Here is a 10,236-nt window from a genome sequence, read left to right as displayed (position 1 = left end):
GTCGGATTTTTAATAAGGGTCTTTGATTCATTTTTTTCTTCTAACTTTTAGTTTTTAAAATTTCGAATTTCGTTTAATATTTTTTTAATTTTTAAACTAGTGGACAGTGTATCCGGCGAGATAACTCACTGGCAAAATAATCTTTAGAGAGTGTTCGCTAAGTGGTAGTATCACAGTAGTATGGTGGCTTATTTTCTTTTTTATGTAAATAGCTAATAAGACTTTGTAAATATTTCTTTTGCTATTTTCAATGAAATTGTCACGTGAGTCCGCTCACTGACCTTCAAAAAATATTTTTTTAATTTTAATTTGAAAATTTATAATCTATTTAACCCTAATAGAATTCGGTGCTCCAAGACTCCAAGTGCATACAACCATCTTTAGCCGCGGACTACGCAAATTTCAAAAATCGACTATGCGCTGATGACACAAAATAAAAGAGAGCCCCTAGTATAAAAATTCAAAACATAAAAATAAATATTAATTATTTCTGGCTTCAGTTCGTCCTCCCTCTCTCGCTTCTCGATAGACCTCCCCGCTCTTGCTTCAAGCCACACCTACACTCCGAAGCACATCCCCTCTCACTCTCTCCTCTCCTCTCCTCTCTCGCCTCTCTTCTTTTATTGATCTAGGGTTAGACCTTCTAGCTCCGTCAATGGCGGAGCAGAAGAGGTGGACCTGGGATGTACCAGGATTCGAATCCAGGGGTTCCTTTGAGAGGGAGGAGACTACAGCTGGAGCCCACCGCCCCATCGTAAGGCGGCTGTCCATTTCTCCCTCGACACCAGCACCGCGCTCTGAGCTATCTAGACCAGCTGTTACGACCAAGCTTCAGAGACTGGAGAAGCAAGTGAAGGTTTGTCACGGCGTAAAGCTGAAAAAATTGCTTTAATCGTTGTTTTAATGGAATTTGCCTCGGCTACTGGCCTGTTTTCGTTACTGATTTGGTTCTTAACGTCATGAGCTTGTGTATGATTTGAGAAATCATCGGGTTACTCTTTGCTTGAGAAAATTTGCAATGGTCTTGTTCAGACCTAATCTTGCCAAGTAATAGCAAGTCATGAAATTACAGTTTGTTTAGTTACTTCCTATGCCTACCGCCTACAGATAGTGATGCTGTGAGTTAGTTCAAGGAATGTTTTAATAATGGCATAACTCTTTAGTCAGCTTATTAAATTTTATAGAATGAATTAATCAGATGAAATTGAAAATAATAGCTTTGCGAACTTGCTAATAATGCTTTGAGTGGTTTGTTATGATATTGATTAAATTGGAATTTCAGAATGCTAGAGAGGATTACTCAGAACTGAGACAGGAAGCAAATGACCTGAGAGAGTACTCAAATGCCAAACTTGACCGTGTTACCCGATATCTTGGTTTTTTAGCAGATAGAGCTCTCAAATTAGGTCTGCAATTTTTGTTTGTTTGTTAAGTTCATAAACTTTTTTGTTCATGCTCATTCCTTTTTCTCTGATGAACTAACCAATTCTAGCATTTAGTTATTATGATGCCTGAAACAACAGTTTGCATTTCTTTGTCCAAACCACAGTATGCTTTGAGAGCAATCGTATTTGATACTTCTAGTGTCATTTTATTAATTCGACAATGCTGGAGTTGCAAACTGCAACACTTTTGAGCGCAACATAATTGAAATTCTATTTAGACTGTGTCGATATATTAAAATTCTATTTAGAACTATGTATTTATTTTAATGGGCTGTCTTTTGTTGTCAGATCAAGCTGCACTTGAAACTGAGGCCCGAATAACTCCTTTAATCAATGAAAAGAAAAGGCTTTTTAATGAGTTATTAACTCTAAAAGGTACTATTATCCTATTCCTTTTTTGTTAGTATATGCATCAGGACCCAGGTCTTACTTTTGTAGTCCTCTTAACATTGAAAAACTCATTTCCAGGCAATGTGAAGGTGTATTGCCGTACAAGACCGTTATTTGAAGACGAAGGTCCTTCATTGGTTGAATTTCCTGATGATGTCACCATCCGTGTGAATACCAGAGATGAGTCGTTAACCAACCCAAAGAAGGACTATGAATTTGATCGGGTATATGGGCCCCATGTTGGACAAGGCATGAAATCTCATTTTTTTTTTTTAATAATTCTGTGTTAATTAAAAAGTAGTCTATTGAACGTATACTCATTTTTTTGCAACAGGAGAACTTTTTCAGGATGTACAACCATTTGTGCAATCAGCTCTGGACGGTTACAACATCTCTGTGTTTGCTTACGGGCCTAGTCGTTCTGGGAAAACACACACTATGGTATTTTTACATGCTTGTTTATACATGCCATTTTTAGCTTGTAACGGATAATTTTCTCTTAAGATATATATTTTTTTTCAGGAAGGGTCTAGTCATGAGCGTGGTTTATACATACGGAGTTTTGAAGAGCTCTTTGACCTCTCAAATTCAGATACTACCTCCATATCTCAGTACAATTTTTATGTCACTGCCCTTGAACTTTACAACGACGAGGTTAGTGCTATGTCATAGTATAACAAAACTTCTACTTTATTATGTTGTTACCTCTCTTGTAATTTTTTATTGTTATATTTTTGTACAAATTAGGTGAACGATTTACTGTCAGAAACTAGAAGTGCTTTTCCAAAGGTGAGGATGGGCATGCAAGACTCATACGTGGAACTTGTGCAAGAGAAAGTGGAGACCCCGATAGACTTCTCTAGAGTTATTAAAACAGCTATCAAGAAACGAGAAGTAGATTCATCAAAAGCTGCCTTCTCTCATTTGTAGGAGATAAATCATACATTTCTTATTCATAAGTTAAGCCATTGATATATGTTCTGGGTCAAATGCTTCGTTTGAGCTTTTGATTTGTTGATTTTTTATTTTTTTTTTATGTGCTGAATTTTTTATAAATAGTACAATTCTAGATGTATATTTAAGAGTGTAAATTCAACTTTATTTCGAATTTTCAGGATAGTTACGATTCACGTACACTACACAAATTGTGTGACAAGAGAGCATACATACAGCAAGCTGTCTCTTGTTGATTTACCGGGGAGTGAATGCCTAGTAGAGAATGATGCCAAGGAGCATGTAACAGATTTTTTGCATGTGTCAAGATCACTGTCAGCGTGAGTTCCCTTTCTCTTTCATTTTTCTGAGTTTGAATTAATCAATCTGATCCATATAAAAAAAATTGAGGTTTCTGTTAGGTACAATTTTTAAACATCTGAAGTTATTTTTATTATCCTTTTTTTTGTTTGCTGAGCATCTTAAAGGTGGGATACATCCCCATAACTTAATCAAGTGAAGTGCTTAAGATTATAATTTTTTAACTGTCACTTTCAATTTCTTCTTAGTTTCAATATTTGTTTAATTATATTTATCTATTTATCTTGGTTCTTTGATTTGACTTTGACTCAAATAGGTTGGGTGATGTTTTATGGTCCTTGAGCTCAAAAAAAGAAGTTGTTCCATATGGAAACTCTAGACTTACACAGACTCTTGCTGACTCATTGGGTATCTAACTTACACATCTTGTCTTTTCAAATGATGAGTTTTATTTTATGGAAGCTTTCGCCGATTTCTACTAGATAATGTATCCAAAACGGTGCTCTTTTTTACTCTCAGGTGGCACCTCGAAGACCTTGTTGATTGTTCATCTGAACCCAAGCACTTCAAATCTGTCTAGAACGTTATCAACCCTTAGTTTCTCGGCAAGGGCTAGAAATTCTGAATTAAGTCTCGGCAACCGTGACACAATAAAGAAATGGAGAGATGTGGTAAATCTTCTTTCTCCGTTCTTTGATCTGTGTTCAATCTTAAATACTGGTTATCATTGATTGACCAACGATTTAGCATTACTAAAAAGCATATTTTCTTTTAATTATAGGCCAATGACTCAAGGAAGGAGCTACAAGTGAAAGAGAAAGAACTAATGGATTTAAAGAAGGAAATGTTGGGATTAAAAGTTGCACTGAAGGAGGCCAATGATCAGTGTACCCTTTTATTCAATGAAGTTCAGAAAGCTTGGAAGGTCTCTTTCACTCTTCAGTCTGACTTGAAGGTGTCATGATCCCTTGTTCTTTATGTCATTTATTTATATATTTTGTGAAAAAGGCCATAAAGCCTAATATATTACTAACAGAAACAGTTACAATGTATCTAAAACAATCCTACTTGACCCCTAGACCCAAACAAAACAATTAAATAGGTCCTGAAGTCTCAGCAGTCAACACTATCCTTCATTGACAGAAACTGCCCAGCTAGCTGCTCATCCGTACCAGAAACTGGTACAGGGCTGTAAGCTGAACGTTTCAAAGTCTCAGCCCCATCTTTATGTCATTCATAATTTTACGGGACTACTTTCCTGAGTTCCTTTTTATGTCTTTGGTTTTTTAGTCAGAAAACAAAATGCTTGCTGAGAAAGAGAAGGTCGAAAAAGAACAGAACCTCCAGCTAAAGAATCAAGTTTCTCAACTTCTGAACATAGAACAAGAACAGAAAACACAAATTAGGGATCGTGATTTGACCATTCAAACACTGCAGGTAAAGGAAAATGACATTTTTGTTTTTATTCTTACATGTCATCTTTAGTTGTGATTTAAAATGTGATCATTTGGTAATATGAAAATGCACCCACTATCTATAGCTCTCCTTGCAGTATTCATGATATTTTTATATTTACAGAACAAATTTAAATTGAAAGGATATTTCGAAGGGAACTCCTTATCTTATTTGCCATTGTAGGCTTTGTTCTTTATCTTTGAGAAAAACTGGTATCTGTTTCAAATTTCAATTGTTAATTTCCTTTTTAAAGACAACTTTTACCAACAGTTAACCTTTTATAGGAAGGTAATCGCAATAATAAAGAAGGAATCAATTTGATTTTGGAGAATTTTTTTTTTTTTTTGAGGAAAGATTTTGGAGAATTCTTATAGGTAAAATCCATCTTTATTGGCCTTTCCCTGAATCATGTTTGGTGTTACTGAATTAGGGGTAAGGCTAGAACCCAGTTAAGGTTTGATGTAATTTTAGATTTCCTTTGTAATACAACAATCCATGAACGTGTTTTACAACAACTGATAAACATTGGTTGCTTCTTTGCAAAAGACCCTTGTTTTCATAAATGATACAATATAATTTCAGGATGATATGTAAGTAATCTTGCAATTTACAGGCTAAACTTAAGGCTATTGAGTCCCAACTTAAAGAAGCTCAGAACTCCAGTGAGGCAAGATCAACTTTTGGTTCAGAATCAGGTTCAACTGGGGTGGTATCTAATACAAAAGCACTGGAGTCGACTGCTGATTCCGTACAAGTAACCAAAAAGCTTGAAGAGGAATTATCAAAGAGAGACGCCCTTATAGAGGTTTCATATAGATGTTTGAAGTTTATAGATTAAACTGTATTTTTTGTAAAATGCCTCTCTACTGTGTCCAGATATTAATTTTTGATTGCTAATGTTTCAGAAATTACATGAGGAAAATGAGAAGCTCTTTGACCGTCTCACTGAGAAGTCAGGTTTGGGAGGTTCACCCCAGGTAATATTGTAAATTTTACATGAATAAAAAAACACAAATAACCACCCAAACAAAATGGCAAAGTTAACAAAACTAATTATGTGCTACCTAAACTAACTATTTACATTAAGCTCTGAATGTGGATCTATCTATGTAACTTCAAGGTGGTTGTATTGAGATTCATACACTTTTCAAGTTAACAAAACATTTTGTTTATAGTTAAGGTTCGTACAGGAGGAATTCTAACTTTAATTGCAACAATCTCCTTTACAGGTTGCAAGTCCATCCATTAAAAGGGCAGTTAGTAGTACACAGGGCAAGGATCCAAGCAGGTAATAAAATATTTTCTTTTTTCACAGAAGATAGTAATTGAAAATATGCTCGACTTTATTTGTTGGATTTGTAATTACAGCAGCAAGGCACAACCTCAGATTGGTGCACAGCCACAAGTGGGCTTTCGAGGAAGTGAAAATGCTGGGACTATTGTGAAGACGAGCAATGAATTAGCAAAGACCACTCCAGCAGGCGAGTACTTAACATCTGCACTAATGGAGTTTGATCCTGAACAGTTCGAAAGCTTTGCTGCTATCTCTGATGGTGCAAATAAACTTCTCATGCTGGTTAGTAGCATTAAAATAAGACAGTTTCATGTGCAATTGTGAAAATTGGGTTTTGATAAGGTTTGATTTGATAGGCAAGATCAAATGTATTTGTTTCTCTCTTTGTAATCATTCTAAGAGAAATGTTCTTGTGTAGGTTTTGGCTGCAGTCATTAAAGCAGGGGCTGCAAGGGAGCATGAAATACTCGCTGAAATCAGAGATGCTGTTTTTGCATTTATCCGTAAAATGGAGCCCAGGAAAGTTATGGACACAATGCTTGTTTCCCGAGTGAGAATATTGTACATCCGATCATTAATTTCCAGGTCACCAGAGTTGCAATCTATCAAGGTAAACAAACAGCATTTTCAATACATCCTTTATTGCTCGAGTTATTTTTGCATGGTTGCTACCAGCAACTTCCCTCTGTCATTTTTACTTGTGTAAACTTGGGAGTTTGTTCTAATGCTCCGGTAGCCTGTTCATTTTCTTTTCACCAGTAGCCTCCCTCATGTAATTTTTGGGTCTGTTAGTAAAAAAAAAAAAAACCATTTAATTTAACATTCTGATGCACTATGGCTGCTGTTGAAACAGGTTGCACCTGTTGAAAGGTTTCTAGAAAAGTCAAATTCTATCCGGAGCAGAAGTTCGAGTAGAAGCAATAGCCCTGGTAGATCTCCAGTTTACCATGATTCCAGTTCACGAATGTCATTAATCGATGAGCACGTTCATGGATTTAAGGTCAATATAAGACAAGAAAAGAAAAACAAGTTATCTTCTATAGTTTTGAAGCTCAGAGGCATAGATCAGGTAAAGTAAAAAAATATTAGATCTTAATTTTCATATTTTGGCATCGATATTTTCTTAAATTAACGTGTTTTAAATAACTTAAATCCGTGAAAAGTTTTATTGGTAAATCTTTAGCTTATTAATAACTAGCAGCAAAGGAACAGTTATTTAAAATATTAGTGAGTTGTAGGGGCTTTTTAAGTTTTTCTTTGTGCATTGCTCTTACTTCAATTCTCTCCATTTCCCTTCTAAAAGGAAACTTGGAGACAACATGTAACTGGAGGGAAACTGAGAGAACTAACAGAGGAGGCAAAAGCCTTTGCAATAGGCAACAAGGCTCTTGCTGCACTCTTTGTTCACACGCCAGCTGGCGAGCTGCAACGCCAGATCCGATCGTGGCTTCTGGAGAACTTTGAGTTTCTATCAGTCACTGCTGCTGATGTGGCTGGTGGAGCGACTGGGGAGCTTGAGCTTTTGTCTACTGCGATTATGGATGGGTGGATGGCTGGTCTAGGCACTGCTCAGTACCCAAGTACTGATGCTTTAGGTCAACTGTTATCTGAGTACAGTAAGCGTGTCTACACATCACAACTGCAGCACATGAAGGTTCTCTTACTGTTTCATCATATGCTTTTAACTTGTACAAAAATGCCAATAATGCAATGTTTTTTCTTATTTCACATCTGTTCTAAGTTGCGAGCACTGACTTTTTGAGTGCAAGTTTATACAGAGTTTCCATAATGGTTTTAATTTAAATAATCCGGAGTTCTTTTTTCAGTGTTTCCATCTGGAAAAAAAAAATCCATACAGAGTTTTTCATAATGATCTAATGGATATATTCTAAGAGGTTTACTCGGTTTTGATTTACCCCCTTCAGTTACTAAACCTTTTGTTTTCATCCCATCAACTCAGTTCCTTTCATCAGGTAAACAAACTAAACTAAATGTGCACTACATTCTCTATCCTTCCCAGTTGTCCTTGATCCATCAATTTTTTTTTTTTTCTTCCCCTTCACATTTCTCTGTTACTTACTGAACATTATCAGGGGTGGTGCCCAGGATATGTTATAGGATGTGGAAAAATTTTAGGGTGGGGCATATGTTTTGTAATTATTTGAATTAGAAGCACATGTTTACATTTTTTTCTGAAAAAATCATACCTGAAGAAGCATATTTTTTAACCTTTTGTGGGCTAGGGGGTGGCAAGTGCCACCTCCTGCCCTTACTTTGATGACCTCTTTCAGAATCAAGCCTTATCTAATGTTTTATAAAATAACAGACTTGTATGCTAACAAGTTAGTATTTTTTTTATGAGATTGCATCTGTGCTGAGTCTAAATAGATGTTCTTCGTAGTCTTTTCCCCATATTTTACCTGTCTTGTTTGTGAGGCATGGCAATTGTAGTCTTTGAATATTTATGTTAACATAAATTATATTCTATGCTAATGCAGTAATGCTGCTATTATACTTTTAGGATATAGCTGGTACTCTGGCAACCGAAGATGCCCCTGACCAAGCCAGTGTCTCTAAGTTGCGCTCTGCCCTGGAATCTGTTGATCACAAGAGGAAGAAGGTTTTTGCTGAGCCTAATTTACCTCCTTTTTATTTAATTTGCTAAAACTTAATCTGTTGTAAAGTCAGAATTTCCGGTGTATCCCTGTATACCCAAAACATAATATATTATGGATGACTATACAAAGCACCGTAATATCACATCGCCGTAGTCTTACTAATATTGTTATTGTCCCTATTATTGCTAGGATGTCAAGCTCCTACAGTTTATTTTGATACCAATATTTACTTCTATGATAATTGCATGTATTGCATAAATAAAATTTACCCCTGTTTTCTGAAAAATAGTTGCTCGGCTGACCATTTTATCCTTTGCCTTGCTCTATTAGATTCTACAACAAATGCGTAGCGATAGTGCCCTGTTATCAAAAGAGGAAGGCGGTTCACCCATTAGAAACCCTTCTACAGCGGCTGAAGATGCCCGTTTAGCATCTCTCATATCTTTGGACAACCTACTAAAACAGGCCAAGGTACATCTCTGCACTCATTAGCAATTGTTTTCTTTACCTTCACCTACTAGATAATCCTCAGAATTAACTTCTTTAGTATTTTTTTTTTTGTATTCACTGTTAATTATTTGTATTCTGAAATCAGGAGATAATAAGGCAAGCTTCGGCCAAAACTTTGACAAAATCGAAGAAAAGGGCTTTGCTGGCATCTGTTGATGAATTACTAGACCAGATGCCTTCCCTGCTTGACATAGATCATCCATGTGCTCGGAAGCACATATCAGAAGCACGCGTAGTAGTAGAGGTATTCTCAGCACTTCTCTACATATTTTGATGTATTCCCTGATTTGAGCAAATTCCTTGCCAAACTTCTCTTAGGTTCTTCCACAATTTGCACCCTTTTTTTAATAACTTATTTTCAAATGACCCGCAACTTTTCCAGTTTAACTCAGACTAAAATAATTAGGAATTGAGTTCTAAATCAGGTTAACTTTTATTTAGTTCATCACAAAAAGAAATGGCTGGGTTCTTTCGAATGTACTAAACTTAGATGATATTGCAAGTACGAGAGGAGGTTGGTACAATTTGAAGTTGGATATAGGGCGTGCAAAGGGCCATCTCTTTAATGAAAATTTGTCAGGGTACTTATTTCTATAAATTGATACAGTCTGCGCCAGAAGGAGAGAGCAGTATTGATGAGGCGACACAAGGCGGGGCCCAATCAAACTCGAGTTCATTATCCGGTGACAGTGAAGTTTCTCAATGGAATGTCTTACAGTTCAACACTGGTTCGACAAACCCATTTATAGTGAAATGTGGAGCGAACTCCAACTCTGAGCTGGTAATAAAGGCTGACTCGCGGGTCCAAGAGCCCAAAGGAGGAGAGATAATACGGGTTCTTCCAAGGCCATCTGTTCTGGCTGAGATGAGTTTTGAAGAGATCAAACAGGCTTTTGATCAATTGCCGGAAGCAGTTAGCTTGCTTGCTCTGGCACGAACCGCAGACGGTACTAGAGCTAGGTACTCTAGATTGTATAGAACTCTTGCTAGCAAGGTCCCTGCTTTAAGAGAAATAATTGCTGAGATGGAGAGGGGTGGGGTTTTCAAGGATGTGAGGTCATAGTATTTTTGGGGGCTATATATTATGGTGTATTTTTTGTGTAGAGTGTGTACGATGCTGGGTGTATGTAGCACCGGTATGTATCTTGTTTGTATTGGGACAAGAATGCCATTTTTATTTGATATTTGCCATGTTATATAACTGTTTTGGATACAAGAGCAGTGAAATTTTTTCATTTCGTTGGCTGGATAACTAGTGTTTTTCTCGAAA

At 36.5% G+C, this 10,236-nt stretch overlaps 1 protein-coding gene across 2 annotated transcripts; it reads left to right on the top strand.

The window, feature by feature from the left end:
- The first annotated feature begins 395 nt into the window (after positions 1-395).
- On the top strand, positions 396-10,236 carry LOC144553123 (kinesin-like protein KIN-14L). Of its 2 annotated transcripts, none has more exons than XM_078301215.1 (23): positions 396-856; positions 1,283-1,406; positions 1,734-1,820; positions 1,914-2,084; positions 2,170-2,276; positions 2,358-2,489; positions 2,583-2,761; positions 2,951-3,109; positions 3,406-3,497; positions 3,609-3,760; positions 3,871-4,044; positions 4,380-4,526; positions 5,158-5,349; positions 5,450-5,521; positions 5,774-5,832; positions 5,916-6,120; positions 6,257-6,448; positions 6,692-6,907; positions 7,142-7,492; positions 8,360-8,458; positions 8,787-8,927; positions 9,052-9,210; positions 9,574-10,236. In XM_078301215.1, the coding sequence occupies exons 1-23, from the start codon at positions 656-658 to the stop codon at positions 10,027-10,029; spliced, it is 3,867 nt and encodes a 1,288-aa protein (XP_078157341.1). In that variant the 5' UTR covers positions 396-655; the 3' UTR covers positions 10,030-10,236. The 2 variants fall into 2 exon arrangements, with proteins under 2 accessions (XP_078157341.1, XP_078157340.1); XM_078301214.1 differs by having other exon boundaries at positions 5,913-6,120.

This window comes from Carex rostrata, chromosome 4, assembly GCF_964058835.1.
Source record: "Carex rostrata chromosome 4, lpCarRost1.2, whole genome shotgun sequence".
NCBI lineage: Eukaryota > Viridiplantae > Streptophyta > Magnoliopsida > Poales > Cyperaceae > Carex > Carex rostrata.
Note: the sequence above shows the minus strand (reverse complement) of the source record. Positions and strands in the feature narration are given on the sequence as shown.